At 45.1% G+C, this 22,019-nt stretch overlaps 1 protein-coding gene across 1 annotated transcript in view; it reads right to left on the bottom strand.

Moving 5' to 3' along the window:
• The window catches only part of Prtg (protogenin), a 107,442-nt gene that overhangs the window by 9,158 nt on the left and 76,265 nt on the right, over nucleotides 1-22,019 (bottom strand). The window contains exons 12-15 of the mRNA XM_085689371.2: nucleotides 9,917-10,012; nucleotides 8,777-8,963; nucleotides 8,403-8,530; nucleotides 6,293-6,463 (exon numbers count right to left, since the gene is read on the bottom strand). Of these exons, the coding sequence (XP_085545497.2) occupies nucleotides 6,293-6,463; nucleotides 8,403-8,530; nucleotides 8,777-8,963; nucleotides 9,917-10,012 (582 nt within the window). The remainder of the gene's footprint in view (nucleotides 1-6,292; nucleotides 6,464-8,402; nucleotides 8,531-8,776; nucleotides 8,964-9,916; nucleotides 10,013-22,019) is intronic.

Below are 22,019 nucleotides of genomic sequence, written 5' to 3'. Positions count from 1 at the left end.
AAGTTTATTTTATACTGTTTGTTTATATTGTGTATGCCTATATAATGCTTTACTCCTTATATACACATGACATGTAGAACATTTAATTATGGCCATTTCAACACATAAAGAAAGAAAAGCACATGTAATGAGCCTGGATCAACAGTTATAATTAGACTTGAAAAACCCAGTGTAAGAAAAATGTTCCAGTGTAAGACCCATCTTTCTTTCCTAATTATAATTGTTTAAACTACTTAGGGACACATCTGTTTTAGATGATCCTATTCTTCCTTCTTAAACAAGAGCAGGGGCTGGAGAAAGGGTTCAGCAGTTAAGAGTAGGTATTGTTCAAGCATAACACTTAAATCGCCAGCACCCACGGGAAGCGGCTCATGACTGCTTACAACACCAGTTCCAGGGGATCAGGGCCTCTGGTCTCTGCAGGCACCTGCACTCACAAGTGCATATCCCCACAAAGGCACACATACATGTACATAAATAAAAATAATTTTAGCCGGGAATAGTGGCGCAGGTCTTTAGTTCCAGAACTCTGGAGGCAGAGGCAGAGGCAGGCAGATCTATGTGAGTTTGGGGCCAGCCTGGTCTATATAATGCCAGTTTCAAGACAGTCAGGGGGGGGCTGGAGAGATGGCTCAGTGGTTAAGATCATTGCCTGCTCTTCCAAAGGTCCTGAGTTCAATTCCCAGCAACCACATTGTGGCTCATAACCTTCTGTAATGAGGTCTGGTGCCCTCTTCTGGCCTGCAGACATACACACTGACAGAATATTGTATACATAATAAATAAAGAAATATTAAAAAAAAAAGAAAAGAAACCTTGCTTAAAAAAAAAAAAAGACAGTCAGGGGTACACAGAGAAACCCTGTCTCAAAATGAACAAACAAACAAATAAACAAACAATTTTAAAAATGTGGCTGGAGATATAGCTCAGTGGTTAAGAGCACTGGCTGCTCTGCCAGAGGATTTGGGCTCAATTCCCAGCACCCACACGGCGGCTCACAACTCTCTGTAAGTCCAGTTCCAGGGGCTCCAATGACCTCCTTGGCTTCCGCAGACAGGCACCAGGCATACAAATGATATACAGATATATGTGCAGGCAAAACATCCAAACACATAAAAATAAAAGTAAAAAAAATTAACTAATAAAAAATAAATATTTAAGTGCAAAAGAACACAAATGTTTTCCAAATGTTGAAGGACCATGTTTCTAAAACAAAACACAGGTTTCCATGGGAACCACAGAGGCTGACGACCCCTCACAGGTTAACCCTTCTTAAAACATTTTGTCACATTTCTGTTGCCTATGTGGCTGTGTGTGCAATGGCATATATGTGGAGTTCAGCGGGGAGCATGCAACTGTCAGTTCTCCCACCAGGTGGGTCCCAGGGACTGAACTCGGGGCTTTGAATTGCTGACAAGGGCTTTACCCACTGAGCGATGCTGATCTGCCTGAGAGGGCTTCTCTCCAAAGGTCTTCATCGTCGGAATTCCCAGAGGGTTCACTAAGGGTTCCTGTGTGAACCTTGTTATTTATTTCTGCATTTAAAGTATTTCTCTTTAAGAAAGCCAACCACAAAGCTGTCCCGACACTGCCCAGTACAGGGACACCTGGCTTTGCTGGAGTGGGGTGGGAGCGTTCTCCTCTTCCCCTGATGCACAGGGACCTACAACAGCTTCAGGAGACTTACAAGGGCTCACTTCAGTCAACCGTAAAGCCAGGGCTGGCTTTTCTGGAACGCTTACAAGGGTGTACCTCATAAGCAAGGGAAGTGTGGGCAATCTTATAGCTGAAGCCCTGATACCCAGGTCACACACAGTGAAGAGCCCGGCCACTGGTGGCAGTGCCAGGAGCCCAGTGGGGCTTGTTTTTATGGTCTCAGGTTTCAACTTGGCCTGAAGAGAGTGTGAGTTACCTGAATAACCCAACTGCGAAATAAACACACGAAGCCCTATTTAGAAGCAGGAAGACACTGTACTGTGTACCTTGGTTGCAGGCAGAGGCGTTACAAAACAAAGATGGACCATGACAAGTTAAAACTTGCCGGAGGACCCAAGTAGAAATGAAAATCATGCTCCCATTCTATCATTAAATACACTTAATTTTTCAAAATGCTTGGCAAAAACTTAACACTATCAAAAGCAAAGTTTTCATTTAACTTCTAAAAAAAAGTTTGCTCGGGCGGTGGTGGCACACGCCTTTAATCCCAGCACCTAGTAGGCAGAGACAGATGAATTTCTGTGAGTTCTAGGCCAGCCTGTGTCTACAGAGCTAGTTTTAGGACAGCCAGGGATACACACAGAGAAATCCTGTCTCAGGAAAAAAGATTTTTTTGTTGTTTTATAATAAGAACTCTCATGTACCCCAGGTTAGTCTCAAACTACCTATGTAGGCAAGGATGACCCTGAGTTCCTGATTCCCCGTGCCTCCACATCCCAAGTACTGTGTTACAGGCATGTACTACCATGACCAGTTTTAGCCAGTGCTGGGGAATAAATCTAGGACTTCATGCAAGCTAGGCAAGCATCCTACCAGCTGAGCTACAACCCCAGCCCAAGTAATTTAAATTTTGTAAGGGAATCAGCAGTATATGTAAAAAGATTCTTTCCACCCATCGAAAACAATTTCAGTTACTACACACACACACACACACACACACACACACACACACATAATGCTGTAAAGTTCTGTTTCCCCATGAGCACATGAGGCTTGTATGTGGAGGTCAGAGGTCAATTTATAGGCGTCTGCTTTCTCCTTCCACCATGTGGGTTCCAGACATCAAACCCAGGAGATCATTCTTAAAGGCAAGCATCTTCATCTGATGGTCCATCTTGCCAGCCCATTACCACAATTATTTTGATTCGGGAAAAAAATTAAATTTTTGATCTATTTGGTATATGAACATACATTATGTATAAATCTACACGTATGAAAGATTGTCAGCCAGGCAGCAGTGACGGATGCCAATCTCAACATTGGGGTTGAGGGGGTGGGGAGGGGCAGAGACAGGCAACTCTGCAATTTCAAGGCCTGTTTTGTCTACAGAGTGACTTCCAGGACAGTCAGGGCTACACAGAGAAACCCTGTTTCAAAAAATGGAAAAAAAAATCAGATATGACAAAATCCTTATTTCCCCATTGTTTCCTATGCTCTTATCTTTCTAAGACTGCTGTGTTCAGACACAAAAGACAGTTTTTCCATTTCAAGGCTTTCTTTATTCCAAGCTGTGTCCCTTGCTTTTTAAGTAATAGTAGGTTGACTCCTTTGTATTTTCTCTTTCAAAACCAGGCCTCAATTGCTTTTCTTATATTATTTACTTGTTCTTTCTGAGTCACAGCATTAACGCTAAAGAAAGCTCTCTACATGTAATGAACAACAAAAGCTTTTCACAAGAACGTTCCTGGAAATCTCACCAAGCGGCCAGTGGATCATGTTTTCCTGCACACAATTATGTAGTTAGGAAGGTTTGCAGAGATGCAAAAGCCTGCAATTACTGTCCGCGTCTCCATGGAGCCAGAAATGAGGTAGGATATTCATTTCTGAGCTCTTTCTCAAACTCCCGAATGGGTCAATTTGAAAACAGGCAGTGGAAAATATTGTCTCCTTTTAAAAAGGCAAGAACGAAGAATTCAAAGCTACGTGCTCAAGCGGCTCCTTATTAATATTTATGTCACCTCATTAAATCAGGTCTGTCATTTGGTCAAGTGTTTTGTCAATAAACCATCTTGCAAACGACAGACTGAAACTGAACTGCCATAGGGGGCGGAGTAATGGCGTTGTAGGGGGTGGAGCAAAGGCGCACTGGGGGGCGGAGTGATAGCATTGTAGGGGGTGGAGGAAGGCGCACTGGGGAGGCGGAGCAATGGCGTAGTAGGGGGTGGAGCGAGGGCTCATAGGTTGAAAATGTTGCTCTTCTAGAGGACCCAAGTTTGATTCCCAAGGCTCCACATAGTGGAGAGAAGCAACCCCTCCATGCTGTCCTCTGACCTCTCTACCCCTGCTGCCACCACCCCGTGTTTATTTTCATTTTTAAAGAACATAAGCTTGACTGATATTAAAGGGCCCTCAGTGGGTTTCCACCCATTCACACCCCTGAGCAGCCCGTGTAATTTACCGTACCTAACGGGACAGCAACCAGTAAATGTGACACTGCCAAGGTTGGTGACACTTTGTTTCCAAAGGTTCATCTTTCCTTACAGACTCCAACCCCCCTCCCCCACTGTTCCTAGACTCCTTACCCCTATCAGAATCTAGTAATCGAGATTCATGGAATCAATAAGACAATGTAACGGCTGCTTGAAGCTCTAGAGGGGTCTGTGAAATCGCAAGAGACACTGATAACATAAAGACACCTAACTGTCCCATCTTTAGTACCTTCAAGTCTCCTCAGAAACCAGTTACTACTTAGTGGGGCCTGTGAGAACAGAAAATACGGACCTGCAAGCACTGAGACTTCAGCGTACAGGGCTGGAGAGAAGGTCCCGCGGTTAAGGACACTAGCTGCCTTCACAAGGGACCCACATGGTAGCTCCAAGTGCCTAGTCTAAGAAATCTGATGCCCTCTTGTGACCTATGTGAGGAACTGCATTCATATGAACAAACCCGCAGTCACACCTAATTAAAAATAAATTTTAAATGTTTTTAAAAAAGAAAATTTGCCAGCTGGTGGTGGTGCGCACCTTTAACCCCAAGACTCAGGAGGCAGAGGCAGGTGGATCTCTGTTTTTTCTTTGTTTGCTTGCTTGATTGTTTTTGTTTTCTTGGTTTTTGGAGACAGGGTTTCTCTTTGTAGCTTTGGAGCCTGTCCTGGAACTCACACTTATAGACCAGGCTGGCCTCGAACTCACAGAGATCCACCTGCCTCTGTCTCCCAAGTGCTGGGATTAAAGGCGTGCACCACCACTGCCTGGCTGATCTCTGGGAATTCGAAGCCAGTCTGGTTTACAGAGCGAGTTCCAGTTCAGCAGGACTATCTTGAAAAAAATTAATATTTTTTTGTTTGTTTTTCTTCCATGAGATAGGCTTGGGCTGGCCTAAGATTAGAATTTCTTTTTTCATCTCAAAAGTACCAGGATTACAGATCACCACTTCTTCCTTCTTAAACTTTTAATTGCTTGGCAAACCCTCCTTTCCTCTGCACGTGTGAGTGGAGGGCATGCCAGAATAACACTTAGATTCCTTACTAAACTCTGCCATACGGAACATGTCCAAATGGGAGATTTTAAAAAGAACGTAATGTTAAAAGCATGCCGTGAGAATATTAAGGATTTGGCAATTTATCCTCAGCTAAAAACAGACTAATGTTTAAAAAAAAATCTTAAGCAGTGTTCTTAAGTCCTAATCAGGTTTTCTCTGTACTTAAAAAAAACTGGGGCCAGCAAGATGGCTCAGAAGGCAAAGGGCTTGCCGAGCAACCCCGCCAAGCCAAACTTGATTCCTGGAGCCTATGCCAAAGGCTGGATATTGCTGTGTGTCTGTAATCCCAGCACTCCTACGGGGAGGTGGGAGTGTAAGATTTTAGACAATTCTGAAGCCATTTCTGACAATTCCAAACCCTCTCAGCTTCTGTGCCTCAGTGCTTCCCCTCCTCCCCTGGGAGCCAAGGACCTAACAGCTACACATGCACGTACTCAGTTCCTGAACAATTACCCGTACACGTATGTTTTGACTCAGTCCCCTGGGAAACGGGGTCAAAATGACCTCTTACCTCATCTGATCTGACAATAGTTCTCCAGTCAATTATTGGTATTAGCCCTTTTCGAATAAGCCAATCATAATGGTCAAGGAACAACCCCTCTTGTCTCTATGGGGCCTTCTCCTTTAAAAGTAGACTGTACCAGCTATTCGAGGTCTCTCGGCTTCCCAAATGCTGAGGGACCCTGTCATGACAGAATTAATAAAATCCTCATGTTTTTGCATCGGCTGTGGTATGTGAGGTGGTCTCTGGGGGCGATTCCTTCTCGGTTTGGACACTAGAGTCCAACAGGAGGTGGAAAGAGAACCGACCTGTCCTGAAGCGAACGAGATCCTGTCTGGTCCTCCGACCACCATATGTGCACTGAGACACACGCGTGCCTGCTCTCACGCACAATTCATTGATTGACTGTTTGATTGATTAACAGCATTGACAGGTGGCTTGCCAATGCTCTTTGAACAAAACCAAAACCTTTAGTAATTTGTTACTTTCTACAGAAGAATGTAAATCCAACGCGGGCTCTGTATCACCTCCCTTGGTCTCCCCGTGATGTTGATAACTTGCTGTCATTGTCCTTGATAATCTGGTCACACTCACCTTCTCGGTGCAGGACCTGCCACTCGCCCGCAATCCAGGCCTTCCTGGAAGCATACAAGATGGTGTAGCGTGTCACAACTGTCTCGGGGCCGTCTGGGGGTTTCCAGGAAACAAGGGCCGTGTCATCTTCTATTAGTGTCACTTTCACCCCCACTGGGGGGCCCGTGGGTGCTGTGGGGACATGAGAAAGGGTTACAGTCACCCCAATGCTGGCTGACAAACAGAACCATGGATGAGCCTGCACAACCGGAAACTATTGTAAACCAGGCGGTGGTGGTGCACACCTTTAATCCCAGCACTGGGTAAAACCGCGGGCTTCTCGCACCCTAGGCAATCACCCAGCACTCTAGCTACTGAGTTATGTCCCCAGTATTAATTTTACTTTCAGGTTGAAACATTTTTTAAAAACCATAAAGAAGAGGGTAGGGCTGGAGAGATGGCTCAGCAGTTAAGAGCACCAGCTGCTCTTCCAGAGGTCCTGAGTTCAATTCCCGGCAACCACACGGTGGCTCACAGTCATCTATAATGAGATCTGGTGCCCTCTTCTGGTGTGCAGGCAGAACACTGTATACATAGTAAATAAATAAATCTTGTATAGAAAGCTCCCACTGGTACCGACGCTACGTTGTAGTTCTTACTAAAATGTTTAGAATAGCCTGATCCAAAAAGCTTGAGGCAAATGCTCCTGAGACTAAAGCATTTAGCTATTTCCCAAGTCACAGGGAATCAATGTGTTTACAGAACAGACTCAAATAATGACTTCTGTGTGAACACCAGTGAAGCCCTGAAGCATCAACTGACTCCATGTGTTAATGACAGCTCCCAGTGTGAAGAGAGGGGCTTTGGTGTTGTGTTCTTACGGGACATCATCAAAACCACAGCAGTGTTGGGGGTATGAAACACTATATATAACCTGAACCACAGACACCAGCCAGGTATTCACCCAGCACTGGGCGCAGCACCAGGCTGCCACTCACAGGAGAATGGGGTCTGAGCTGGGCTCCCAAGAGCATTAATTAGCTGTTTTTAGTGAGCTGAGAACTAAGGTCTGAACATCATGACTGACTGGGAAAAAAGATTAAAAAGGGACAGAAATTAAAGCTCCTTGGCCTGGAATTTTTTCCCAGAAGAAAAAAAAAAAGCCTTAACTATAACAGAGAAAAAATTCAAAAGGTAAGGCGATGAAGAAGCACATATCAGCTGGTACGTGTCGGGGCAGGGCTCTCTCAAAGTGGCATAGAAACTTCCATTTTTCTTCTTCTGATCTCAGCTTGCCCTTGAACCCACGACGTACATGAGAATACCCATCAATGTCTAAGCCGTCTGACCACCTCCACAAGTGGCGGTGCTTGTCTTTAATCCCAGCACATAAACCCCAGGAGAAGCAGAAGCAGGTAGACCTCTGGAACTTTGAGGCCAGCCTGTTCTACAGAGTGAGTCCCAGGCCAGCCAAGACTACACAGAGAAGTCCTATCTAAAAATAAAATTTTAAAAAAAGGTCCTTAAAATTTTTTTTTTGGTTTTGTTTTTTTTTTAAATAAAGAGAGGTGTGGTGGCACACACCTTTAATCCTAGCACTCAGGAGGCAGAGGCAGGTGGATCTCTGTGAGTGTGAGGTCATTCTGGTCTACCAACTGAGTTCTATGATAGCCAGGGCTAGACAGTGAGACCCTGTCTCAAAATAAACAAACAAACAACAAAAACCAGCTTAAAAAATTTGTCAGAAGCAGGCAGATTTCTGTGAGTTCGAGGCCAGCCTGGCCTACACAGCAAATTTCAGGACAGTCAGGATTGTTACACAGAGAAACCTTGTCTTGAAAAACAAAAAACAAACTACGTAAAGTCCATAATGGAACTGGGGAGATGGCTCAGTGGGTTAGCAAGCCAGCCGCTATTCTAGGGAACCAGAGTTCAAGTCCCAGCACATTTATGGTAGCTAACAGCCATCTGTAACTCCATCTTTGCCCTCTTCTAGCTTTTGTAGACACTAAGCATGTGCTACACAGACATAATGTAGCCAAAACACCCATTCACATAACGAATAAAAGAATGAACACCTGCATAAATAAAGTTTAAGAGACGAACTCCACTGGAAAGCTGCAGCTCCTACCTTCTGGGAGTGTGGAATGGTAGACCACGGGGCTCCAGGGGCTAGAGCGCTGATCCACATGCAGCCGGACAGCAAACTCATACTTGGTGTTTGGTTCCAGTCCCTGAACCAGCATGTGGGTCTCTGATCTGTGTTAAAGAGTTAAGGGGGTCGTTAGCGCCAGTGACAGTTTCTGAGAGTCAGCGTATCAATTCATGTCAAGGAAGCATAGTTTCCAGAACTAAATGAACAATGGGAACCGAAACTTCCAGACGTTTGAGATCATCGGCTCTGAAATGAGTGCTCCCAGATGAAGCCCAAGCTGAGCCCGAGTCAGTAAGAAACGTGAGCAGCCAGGCATGTCAAGGAGAAAACTGCGAAGACAAGCTACATACGTTTGCAGGTAGAGAACCAGAGAGGCGTTCTGCAGGCCAACAGGGTTGCAGCGGATGGTGTAGTTAATGACTTGGGCCGTGGTGAAGGCAGGCCTTCTCCAGTGCAGGAAGATGGAAGAAGAGGTGTTAGCCTTCGCATAGAGATGGTGGGGTGGCGGCGGAGGAGGGACCATGCGGTCGCGAACAGCTATTGAGAAAGGCAACACGGATTTACTGCAAGGGCTGGCGTTGTACAAGGGGAAATGAGAAGACCCCCGTGTCGGTGGATCTGAGGCCTTTCTCCCACCAATCTCGTAGTGGTCTATCCCTGACTTGCTCAAGCTAATAGACTCTTCTGTGAGTTCGACACGCAGTCAATTGCTTAGCTGACGGAAAAACAATAGCTCCAGACACTCTTAGTGTGCATGTCTTTAACCCCAGCATTCAGAGGACTGCAGATCTGAGATTGAGGCCAGTCTGGTCTACATAGTGGAGGGAAAAAAAAAAAGTCAGAGCTACATAGTGAGATCCTGTCTTGGAAAGAAACAAACAAACAAACAATGCCCCCCTCAAAAAAAAAAAAAAAAAAAAAAAAAAAGGAAAGAAAAAAAAAACCTCCAGTGTGGTAGCAGATGTCTTTAATCTTAGGAGACAGAGACAGATCTCTGAGTTCAAGCCAGCCTGGTCTATATAGCAAGTTCCAAGACAGTTAGGGCTATACAGTGTGACCCTGTCTCAAAAAAGCCCCCACAAACAAAAATCCCCAATAACAACAAAAAACTAGATGGAAAAGTGAGGTACTGGTCAAAGGCAGAGAAAGTCAGAGCTAGAAGAACACACAGAAGCAATCAGAGAAATAACTGGCCTCCAGGAAAAAGCAGACAGAAAGGAATTTAGTTTGCAGGGAACCAATGCCCTTTCCCCAGTTAATTCCTAGCAGTCTTCTGCTTGCAAAATTAAAACAGGGGCACTTAGAATTTAAACACCCCACTTTTGATGAGTACCCACTCATTCAAGATGTGCCCAGCAACGGGAAGATGTAAAGAAATTACCCCCCACCCTCACCCAGTCCACAAGTAGTAGCGGAAACTGAATTTCCAACAAGGGTAGGGCCAGGGGAGTGTCTGAGACACAACGTCTGGCTGTGTGGCTGTCACTCACACACGCATCCGGGAGTGCTGACGGTCTGGTCAGCCTGGTAGCCATCTTCCATGTTGTTGTAAGCCAGCAGCCTCACGTGGTATTTTCTTCTGGGATCTAGAAAGGAAATGAGCGGCACCCATTCAGACCAACCCTCCGACTTTGGCCAGAAGCCCCGACAGAGGCGCAGGTTTGGCGTGAGCACTTTCCAAACAGGGCAGTTCTATCTAAGACAATAACCCTTCCCCCCTTCCCCCATCCAGACTCTGTCACAATCAGCTGTGACACCACCACGGGACTGGTTATTCTTAAAGTTAATGTGTTTAACCCAATTTCAAACCACACAAACACTCCTCTTCACATGGACAAATTTTCACTGAAACTTTTTATCTTTATTTTTATTATAAATTATATTTTATTCCTTTATTTTGCGCGTCCGTGTGTGCATGACACCATACACAGGCGGAGGTAAGAGGACAACTTTGAGTCAGTTTTTCTCTTTCCCTTCTGGAAATCACCTTCACCTGCCTTAGTTATTCATGCTTTTAAGGATAGGGTCTTACCCAGGCTGTCTTCAGATTCACTATGTACCCCAGGCTAGGCTTACATCTCCCACATAGTCCAGGCTGGCTTGGAATTCTATCCCCTCCCGTCTCAGTCTCCACTCCATGATAGGTCCCCAAAATTTATTTTATACAGATGTGTTTTGCTGTGGCAATTACATTCAAGAGTAGTGTTTTCTCCCTCAGAGTTAAGGAGAATTAGGACAAGCACCCTTCAGTAGAACCTCTGAAAGTGGGTCTCTTTCAAGAAACCGCCATTTTCAAGCTCATACATAATTCAAGACAGGTGCGCTGGAGCGCCCTCTACTGAACAGGCGCAATGGAGCGCCCGCTACTGGAAAGGTGCTGGAGCGCCCTCTACTGGTGCCTGTTAACTATCACAACACTAAATGGAATCCATTCCATACAGTTTTTTCAATGTACATGAATATTTATTTAAACCATTTTTCCTTAAGCAAATAAAACACATTGTTATTCACAACACAGTTGAGGAATTCATAGTTGTCTTAAGGGTACAACACATACACATAAAAAAACCTCTTAAAAATAACTCCACAGTGAATTTAAATATATAAAGCTTGAAAAATAAACACATTTGTGAAATTCTCCAAAGTAATTTTTAAGATTTTACATATACTTTAGAAATTGATATTGGTACTTTATTTAATATTTATTTATTTATTTAATAATCATCAAATATATTATTAAAATATATTTAAGAAGATGTCCTGGGTAGGCAAGAAGGCCTAGTGGGTAAAAGTGCCCACTGCAAAACCTGACCACCTGACTTCAGTCCCCAGGATCCACATAGTAGGACAGAAAACACTGTCTCAAAATAACAAAACACCTCTGTGAGTTCGAGGCCAGCCTGGTCCACATAGGGAGTTCCAGGGCAGCCAGAATTACATTGGCCGTGTCTCAAGAAAGGAGAAAACAAACAGAACCACAAACAGAAAAATACTCAACCAACCAACCAAAAGATGCAGAAAGATTTTCCCCACCTAAAGAAACCCCTTTTATAAGCTATGCACAAGGTGGTAAGAGAGAGGCTCAGGGCCACGTAGAGCTGAACCGAGAACTGGGAACTTATGAATAGATACTTATGTTCTCCTCTGTCCCCGGTGGAGGCGGCCACATTAAGAAGCTCAGGCTGGCCTTGAACTCACAATTCTCCTGCCTCAGCCCCCACGTGCAGTGTTTAAAGGCAGGCACTACCGCTCTCAGTGTGGACTGTGACTCTATGACAAAGCACAGGGCCTCTAAGTTTGCACAAATACACGTTTCTACATCAGAAAAGTGATGTCTGGGGCTGGAGAGATGGCTCAGAGGTTAAGAGCACTGTTTGTTCTTCCAGAGGCCCCGAGTTCAATTCCCAGCAACCACATGGTGGCTCACAACCATCTAAAATGAGATCTGGTGCCATCTGCTGGCCTGCAGACATACATGCAGACAGAACACTGTATACATAATTAATAAATAAATAGATCTTTAAAAAGTAATGTCTGTTATAGACAATTTCAAAATAGAACACACAGAGAACTGAGAGCTATCAGACAAATGTTTTTAATAATTTATTTATTTTTATTTCATGTGTATTCATGTTTTGCATGCTTGCATGTCTGTGTGAATGTGTTAAATCCCCTGAAACTGGAATTACAGGTAGTTAATGAGCTGTCACGTGGGTTCTGGGAATTGAACCTGGGTCCTTTAGGGAGAGTAGCCAGTGTTCTCTCAACCACTGAGCCATCTTTCCAGCACCAGGCAAAACAAAGAACACCTGGATTTCACAACCCAAATAATTTCCAGCATTCAGCACCAAAATTCCAAAGGTTTTCCTTCAGATTAACGACAATTCAAATCCGAATCTATTTTCTTTTGTCTTTCTTTGCAACCCATCTACTGAATCTGTCAATCGACTGAAACCCAGGTTCTACCCTGCAGATATTCTGTGTGTTACTAGAGGAATGCCGTGCTAGATCCCCATGAATTCAGAGTGCAGCGTTGGCAAATCTTTCTGTACTCAGAAAGAGGTCAGGTCTTTGGGAACGTCTGCTGATGGAAGAATGCCACACCAGGGATGGGTAGACCCAGAAAAGGGAAGATGAGACCAGCTTGCCTCAGAGCCCAACATGGTACAGCCATTCTCACAGAACACTCGCGGAAGGAAGAGGGCTGTTTGAATGAGTGGGGAGCTCGTTTCTGTGCTCTCTGGGATGGTTTCTGTGTGTGTGTGTGTGTGTGTGTGTGTGTGTGTGTATACATGCATTCAAGTGTGCAGGCGATGTGCTCAAATATGTGTCCTCATGTGGCCAGAGGTTGACACTGGGTGTCTGTCTTCCTGAGTTACTTCTCCATGTTATTTTTTGAGGCAGGGTCTCTCACAGAACCTAGAGCTTACTGATTCAGCTAGAATAGCTGGTCAGTGAGCTCCAGGGATCCACTTGAATTGGTCCACTCCTGGCTTCTACGTGGGTGCTGGGGTGCTAACTCAGGTCATCATGTTGGCATGGTAAACATTTTACCAACTGAGCCTAGCCGCACATTCCTGCAATCCCAGCACTGGGAAGGCAGAGACAGGATTCCTGAGCTCACTGGGCAGCCAGTCTATCCATTCAGTGAATTCCAGGTTCAGCAAGAGACCTTGTTTCAAAAGACAAAGTGGAAAGCAATCAAGGAAGACAGCCTTTGGCTCCACATACATATGCATGTGTATGGGCAAACACACACACACACACACACACACACCCCTGAGAGTTACCAGGCAATGAGATTTATCAGCTAAAGAAGAAAACAGAAAGCTACCTCATTAATGGAAGGAAGGGTACAGACTAATAAATTAAGCATGGGGGAACTAACATTCAAAACAAGAGGCAAAAACAGAGACTTAAAATGGACAAAACAGTGCAAGTTCTAAACCCGAGTTCTGCAGACTTCCCCCTTGAGGGACAAAACAGAGAACAGAGTCCACGCTAGGATGCTGCTTGGAAACAGGTCCTCAGGTTGCCACAGCCCTGCTGCATTTACGTATTGCCATACACACAGCGCTTGGTCTCACGACACTGGGCAAGCTGAGGTGGAGTGAGGAGGGCAGCCACAAAGGATACCGTAGGCTTTCTAAGGAAGGGAAGAAGGGAGGAAGCAGGACAGAAAGAAATAATGCCAATTCCTGGGACTCAATACAAGGGGCAGAAACTCACCACTCAGGTCTATTGCTTTAACTTTATGTTGAGATGGGGTCTCCCTATGTGGCTCAGGCTGGCCTTGAACTCGCCATCTTTATTCAGTCTCCTAAGCAGTCGGAATCACAGCCATGAGTCACCGTAATGGTGCAAAGAGGTAGCATTTGATCTCTGGCTTAAATTTGCTTTAAAGGGGTCTGGAGAGAGGGCTCAATGGTTAAGCATGCTTCCTGCTCTTGCAGAGAAGTTCAGTTCCTAATACCCACACTAGGTGGCTCACACCGACCTTTCTATAACTTCAGTTCTACTGGGCACGATGGTGCCCACCTTTAATCCCAGCACTCAGGAAGCAGAAGCAGGTGGATCTCTGAGTTCGAGGACAGTTTGGTCTACAGAGCGAGTTCCAGGACAGGCTCCAAAGCTACACAGAGAAACCCTGTCTCGAAAAAACCAAAGCCAAACCAAACCAAAACAAAAAAGGATCTGACACCCTCTTCTGGCCTCTATTGGTAATTGCACACATTCACATAATGTTGTGCCCAGACTCTTGCCCCCCAAAGAGAGACCACCAGGAAACGGGGACTTGAATGCAAAAAGCAAGGTTTATTCCAAAGTGCAGTGTGAGCCTAAGCAAGGAACTCATCCATCCAGCACCCTCAACGCAGTGAGGGCAGGAGGAGCTCCCTTCCAGAGATTACAGGACTTTTTATAGACAATCTTGCAGAACCACCAATTCTCACCTAATTTGCATACCTGGACCCAATTGAGGGCAGCAAATGATTACAAAAGGGAGGGAAGTTCAATAAGCATGATATCATTATGCAAATTAAGTATGGACATAAGTATGTTCTCAGTTGGCCCGTTCCTACCTGTCCTTGGGTATGTAGATGAAGCATACTATGGACATATTTTTAATTGGTCAGTTCTTGGCTGTCCTTGAGGCAATGTTCTCCCAGGTGTTACCAGCTCCTGGCCCTTGTCACGTATGAAATGTTTTAGCCTAGCCTAAACAGCATGGTTCAGGTGGAAAGCAATTAGGTCACTCTGACGGGTTTTTCATTTCTTTTGTTAGCATACACTCAGACACATACAAATAAAAATAAAATCAAATACTCTTTAAAAATGCTTTAAAAGTTGGAAATGTATAAAAATATTGGATCAAAGGAGAAAAGCTCAAATCATTCAATTTAATCCTAAATGTTTTTAATTAAAAAAAAATAGTGTGTGTGCCCCAGCATTCTCACGTATGCACATGCACATGTGTGCCACAAAACGCGTGCGGAGGCCAGAGGGCAGTTTTGTGGGATTAGTGCAATCCACTTCTGCAGGGATTCTGGAGTTCAAACTCTGATCTCCAGATTAGGACGGTGGGCACCTTTATGCTTTGAGCCAGGTTACTGGCCCCCTAAATGTTTCAGTTAATAACAATTTCTCACGGGGGCACAGCTTGTATGAAGGTCTCCAGTCAAACGGATGTGCCTCATCTTCTCCACGGAGTCAACTTCTAGTCAGAAAGGGTCCTGGCACGCTGCTGAGGTAGAGCCGGTGTCTTTCCTCCGCTGGCTCGGGGCTCGCCTTCCTTCCTGACTCACTGTCTCCCACCAGCTCATCTACAAGGACTACTCGTAGCATGAGGTGCTGAGGACCAGAAGCCCGGCTGGCTGATCGAGAAAAGGCTCCTGGTGGCAGGTGAACATTTACCGAGTGTCTACCCAAAGTCAGGGGTTGTCTGAGACTCGAGGACTAAAAAAGACACAACTCTTGCTTTTACTTTGATTTTTTAAGATTTTTTTTTTATCGTGTGTACATGTGCATCTCTCTGTGTGTATGCCAGGTGCCCTTGGAGGCCCAAAGGGGGCATCAGTTCCCCCAGAACTGGAGTTACAGGCATTTGTGAGCCTCCTGATGTGGGTGTTGGGAATCAAACTTGAGTTCTCTGGAAGAACAGTGAGCACTTCTTAACCCCTAGGTCATGTTTCCAGCCCTTGCTTTTCCTTAGAACATTTGCATTACATTTTACTTTTTATTTTGTGTGCATGTGATGGGGAACCTCCTTCAGCCAATGACCTTTGAGAGGCTGGACCAGGTGGTGTCGCGTTCCCCTCCATCTGACTCGTGTGTACCTGTGCGGGGGGCACACGTGCCATGGTGAGCGTGTGGAGATCAGGGAACAGAGAGCACCTAGTCTCCTCTCCCACGTGTGTTCCAGGGACCTAACACAGACATCAGTTTTCACATCTTTAACCACTGAGCCATCTTGCCAGCCTCTGCTTTTACTCTGATACACCACAGGAGACACGAATAAAAACACTCTGCTGGGTGTGGTGGCGCACACCTTCAATGCCAGCAGAGGTGGGCAGATCCCTGTGAGCTCGAGAGCCTGGTCTACACAGCACATTCCAGGCCAGCCAGGGCCATATAGTGAGAACTTGTCTCAAAACAAAACAAAATATCCACAAAGAAACATCCTATATGTGTGTGTCACTTCCTAACTATCTAGATCCAAGCAAGTTCCTCTTCTTCGCAGCCTTGGCTGCACTTGGAAGGCGGAGACATAAGGGGACCTTGTCGGTAGAGATTTTGAGTGGTAAGTGAAATTAGCTAATTAAGCACTCTGTACTGTCCCAGGATTGGCAAAAACACAAAAGCCTGCCGTTGCTGCCAGCTGGGTGAAGCTGCCTGAATGAGAAAAGGCGGTCCCTGAACTCTTAAACTGGACAGAGAGGGCAAAAACCTTGACTGGGTTTAATAAAGTCACAAATCATCTTGTGGGATGTTTGTCAACGAAAGGCATCTCTACTTACACAAAGCAGGTCTAGCGACCAGGATGCCAGGAAATTAGTAACCAGCAAATACCCAAGCTGGGCTCAATTCACTGTCCTCATTAATATGTCCTGGCAAGCAAGGCAGGTGAGGGTTCCCAGGCCGATGTCTGACATGCATATAAGACTGAAGGCTCAACAGGGAAGCTGCTCGCCTTCCCAACTGTGGCTGGCATTTAATCCTTTCAGGAGCAAATCCACCATCACCCATGCCTCCCATATAAATCTTGAAAGCTCTCATCTAACAGCCCTAAACACAATAAGTTTTGAAAAACAAGTCAATAACTGTCTAAGACTAAAAAGCAGCAAAGTGTTTATTGAACGAAATATGGAAGCGTTTGAGGGCTAGCACTAGGAACAGCAAGCAGACAGACCCCAAGATTAATCCAATCTGCTAGCGGTATCCGGTTTTGAGAATTAGTTACAACCCTCAATAGCTTCAAGCCAGAACAAGAAAAGCAGGGGCCAAGAAAGTGAGTCTGCAATGCCAAAAATCTGCATAAAACAAACTCAGCGGAAATCATCCCAATTCCACCGTCACGGTACATGGCTTAACAATAACGGAGTGCCAACAACATCTCTTTTTCTTTAATTTTATTTTATTTTTATTTATGTGTCTAAATATAAATAAAACAAATATAACTAAAATCCTGGCCTAGCCCCAGTTTTATGAGAAAAACCTGCGTTTTCTCTTTTCACCACTAGGTGGCATCTGTGTGTGAGTCAGCTAGGAGCGTGATGCTCCCATACTGGGACGGGAGAGACTCAGACACCAGCTGATGAAGGAAGAAAAGGAAGGTCCAAATGGAACTCAGCTACTGAGTAAGGTCCATCAAACCACAGTCAGGATTAACTCTCAAGCAGTTAAATAAAAAAGAGGGCCAGAGAGATGGCTCAGGGATTAAGAGTGCTTGCTGCTCTTTCAGAGAACCTGAGTTTTGTACCCAACACCCACATTGATGCTCACAATCACCTGTAATTCCAGCTCCAGGGGATTCAATCCTTTGTTGTCGTTGTTTCTGTATGCAACTGTGCATTCCCGTGCGCGCACACACACACACACACACACGAGTACAGTAAACTCACAGATACGTCTATTTAAGTTTGTATTATGGCTCCTCACCTATAAGTAAGGTAAGGATTAAAGGAGTTTCTATTTGTAAACATTTACTGCTGAACAACAAACACACAGTTTGGACACTGGGGGATTCAGGTTCCAGGCTTAACGGCTTTGTGGCTGTGAAAGTCAGAGTTTCCTCATCCGAACTGTCTGTGAGATTAGAAAGCTGAATGGTTATTGGTCTCAAATTGGTTTAGACACCAGATATTAAGGCACTGTGAGGACAGTATAAAGAGGTACACAAGATAGGAGTAACTCATGTAAAGTAATTCGTGAAAGCCCTAACAGTATTCACAAGTGGGAACAATTAGCTCTAACTCAGCATGCAGCGGCATCAGTGAGGCAGCATTTGAGAAGCTGCCCCTTCGGAAGCCAGGGGAAGCTGAGATGCAGGCCAGGAGATGAGTGCAGGCAGGAGAACCAGAGGTGCAGGAGCCCAGGTTTGCAGCAGTGAAGTTACATAGGGTGGTCACAGGCAACAGTCGGGCTGGGGACAGATTTGGGAGAGCGGAGAGCAGCCAGCCTCCGCTCCGCAAACCGTACTGGAAATACAGTAAAGCGGCTGGCTAAATGGGGTTGAGAAGAGGCATCGAGAAGCAGCAAGGACAAACGGAAGAGGACCCATGTGGCAAAGGGCTGCTGACCTTCAACTTTTATACTTTGACATAAAACCCAGTGACGAATGGCGCTGCTCGTGTCTGAAAAGTCGGACAGTGACATGATTGACAGTGCGCGGGAAGGAGAGCACAGGAGTCCCGGGAACGCTTTCTTACATCCCGAGTGGCTGCAGGGTGGAACTTTTCTCCTTCCTCATTTCAGATGAGGTTCTCTCTAAAAAGCGTCACGGGCCCTGCATAAGTGAGATTAGTGTGCTCCTTTAGGACAATCAAAAATGTATCAGAAAAGCAACAGAAGTCAGAAACTGAAATAAAGTCCTAGCCTGCTTTCTGCTGTGACGAAACAGCTTGGGAAGGAAAGGCTTTATTCCAGCTAACAGTTTATAGTCTGTCCTGAAGGGAAGTCAAAGCAGAGACCACGGATGGGTGCTGCTTACCGGCTTGCTCCCCATGACTTGCTGGGTTTGCTTCTTTATACCATCTAGGACCACCTGCCCAGGGGAAGCATTGCCCACAGTGGGTTGTGCCCTCCCATATCTGAAAAGCTTTTGCACCCCGTAAGAGTCTCCACCAATGCAATAATCCAAATCAGACCAAATCAAACCAAATTAGAAAAAGGCCAATGCTCCCAGATGGCTTTCCAGCCCCCCAGAGAGGAACCGGGAAAGGAAGACTGGAAAACCAAGTGTGTGTTCTCTAGGGTGCTGTTTAAATACCCTGTGGGAGTGGTCTTGAGCATCTCTGGGGAGAGGTCATCATTTGGTGGGCTTTCTTGAGGGTGGAGTCTGGACTGAGGCAACTCCCAGGGGAGGGGCTTGGGATGGAACGTCCACCCAAACATTCCATACTTTGTGGGTATATGGATGCCAGGGGCTGTGTTGTGGCCTTAACCCAAACATTCCAGACTCTTTGGGTATATGGATGTCAGGGGTTGGGGTGACACTTCCAACCAAACAATATCAATCATCAATTAAAAAAAAAAAGTGCCCCATAGCCTTGCCTACACACAGGCCAATCTGATGGGGGCACCTTCTCAATTGAGGTTTTCTTTTCCTAGATGAGTCTAGTTAAAAAACAAACAAACCAACCCCCAAAAAAACTAACTAGCACAAATAGTAAGGCATAAATTACTTTAAAGAGAAAACATTTGAGCCAGGCATGCATGAGCCTCTATTTCCAGCACTTAGGAGGTAGAGGCAAGAGATGGTGGTTCCAGCCCACTCTGGATATACAACTGATTGATACCTTATTTCAAGAGTCAAAAAACAAACAAACAAATAAAAAACAAAAACAAAATCAAATAAACAGTTTTTTTTAAATTCCAGCTCTACAGCATTCTGATCATTATTCTATTTTTACACTTTATTTAAACCTACAAAACACAACATGTAAAAGATTCACTTAGTAGGAAGTTTCGTACTTTACTCACAAATACCATCAAATGCTCCTTAGGGATGAACTACGGCCGGAACACGGATGGGCCTGAGTTCAAACCACATGAACAGTGTATGACAGCATTCCTTTGGCTCGAGTCCTGGCAATCCCACACCAGAAAACAATTATTTACAAAGCATGGGCTGTGGACCAAAGGTCCAGATAAGGCAGGGTTATGAAGACCAGCCTTTGTTTCCCACTGTTGCTGCTTGTTCATGGGGCCCCGGCATCCCGCAGAAGAGCCGGGCCAGAGCCAGAGGTCAGGATTTGATAAAATTAGGAGAAAACCTCAGGTCAAGACCATGAGAAAACTTCACAGGAACAGAGTAATCCACCCTTCCAGCCATTTCTCAAATTCAAACCTAAGGTGCAGAGAGCTTTAATTGCCTATTTTTCTATGGAAAGCTCCCAGGTGGTGGGGAAAGTAATCCTCTCGCATCAAAGGAACAGGAAGTAATCTACTGGACGGCAGCCTCTGCCTCCACTCCAACTGCCGAACCGGAGCACGCCGGAGTGGCCTGGTGAAACACCCTCAAGAAAACACCGTTGAGCGGTATTTTTAAAAAAATCACTAGGTACTACTGCTGTAAGTTACTTAGCTCTACCTCTGTCGTGGAGTTTTTGTTTCTGGTGGTGGACAAGTGTACACAAATGTATTTGATAGTGAACGTGTAAAATCCAATGTGAAGCTCCACAGTTTTAGAATGGTTATTTTAACCAAACAGAAGTCCACTGAAATATATATAGTTTTGGGGTCTGATCAATTCAATGTGTGGCTTTTCTTTTTTTTTTTTTAAAAAAAAAAAAGGGTTGATTTTTTTTTTTACTTTAAATAGTGTGTGTGTGTGTGTGTGTGTGTGTGTAAGGGCTTTTAAAAAGAAAATAGTGTTGTCCTAAAAATCACTATGTATTGCTTTACATTATTTACTCAAAGGGCGGCCAGAAAAAGCTTTGCTGATAGCAGCCACAATATGCCTCAATTAAGACAGCTTCAAAGTCTAAAAGAAACAAGCCGGAATATGTTTTCAAAGGTAAAGGGCACTCTCTAACTTTGCTGGCCTGAGGTCAGCGCATGTGAAGATACTTAAGGAGGACACGGGAATGAGTCAGGAAGGTGAGAGGCGCCGCGGGGTGAGCCCAGCACCCCACCGAATGTCCACTTTTAATTTAATCTTTTGTGTGGTCAGGTTTTGTGCGAGCCTGCTCAGGCCCATTGTTCCCCAGGAACCCCAACCAGAGCTCTCCGTGGTCTGCCTAGCCAGGGTGACTGCACTGCCCTGGAGCCTGTCCGTTCCGAACAATACCACCCATATAATTATTCAGAGAGAAGGCCGGCAGTAGGGGCTGCTGTGACACCTGGGTCGTGGCCTCTGACACCGAATCTGGGGCCAGCCCAAGTCTGGTCCAGCCGGCAGAGACAGGAAAACTGGTAAGGGGGATGGGTGGGAAAGGCAGGCAGAGCAGCTCTGGGCTGTAAGGCACCACACTTCAGTACAGCGCAGAGAGCCCAAATCGCATTGCAACTGTGGGTTGGCGTCAAGTTTCCCAAATGACTACAGTTTCTCCACTATTGAGACATTATTGGAGGAGTGGGTCCCCCCCTTTTTTTTAAAAAAAAATAAATCTTTCTAGTGGGCATGCAAATATAATGGGTTTCATTATTTTTACACACACCTGTGTCCCGGTTCTAAGTTTCCACCCACATCAGCACATAACAGCTCTTTTCAGGACCCATTCTTATACGGTCAACACACTTACTATAGAACGGGGTAGAGAAAACTCGATCTCAAATGTTTTCCTCAAACGTGTTAGTTAGTGTGCAGAATTAAACTCAAGTTTTAGCTAAGAATGTCAATTTTGCTTTAAGCTGAGATTAGAAATTCATCCCGTCTTATTTACAAGTTGACCTTCTGCATGCCTGTTTCTCACGAATGTTTCTCACGGCTTATGTTACAAACTAACTTCACATGTACTCCAACAACTGTGCCCAAAGGTTACAAAACTGTTCTGTAAGTGAAGCGCGTAAGTTGCCCCCGCAGCTTTCCTGAAAGCCAAAGGGAGGGTATGCGTCCAAACCTGAAAAGGTTGGAGTTCTTCCCTTCCCCGCCAGTGACAGCATCCCCTTTCCACGTGACATTTTAGAATCAATTTCCTATCAAAATAAGGATACACTACTGGCAGTCTCTGTCAGAAAAACCTCTCTATTACAGTTGGAACTGTTCGAGACCCAGACAGAGGCAAAAGGCTTTCCCCAACTGTGCTGGGTATGCAATAGTTTGATCATGTTCTTTCTTTTAGGATCATGTATTTTTAGTTTTATAGGGCAGATGCCAAGACATCTTCTTTTTTAAATAGTTATTTTCAGAAGACATGGTTTCCCGCAGCATGA

The sequence above is a fragment of the Myodes glareolus genome, chromosome 4, assembly GCF_982192425.1.
Source record: "Myodes glareolus chromosome 4, mMyoGla1.1, whole genome shotgun sequence".
NCBI lineage: Eukaryota > Metazoa > Chordata > Mammalia > Rodentia > Cricetidae > Myodes > Myodes glareolus.
This window is presented reverse-complemented; position numbering and strand designations above follow the sequence as displayed.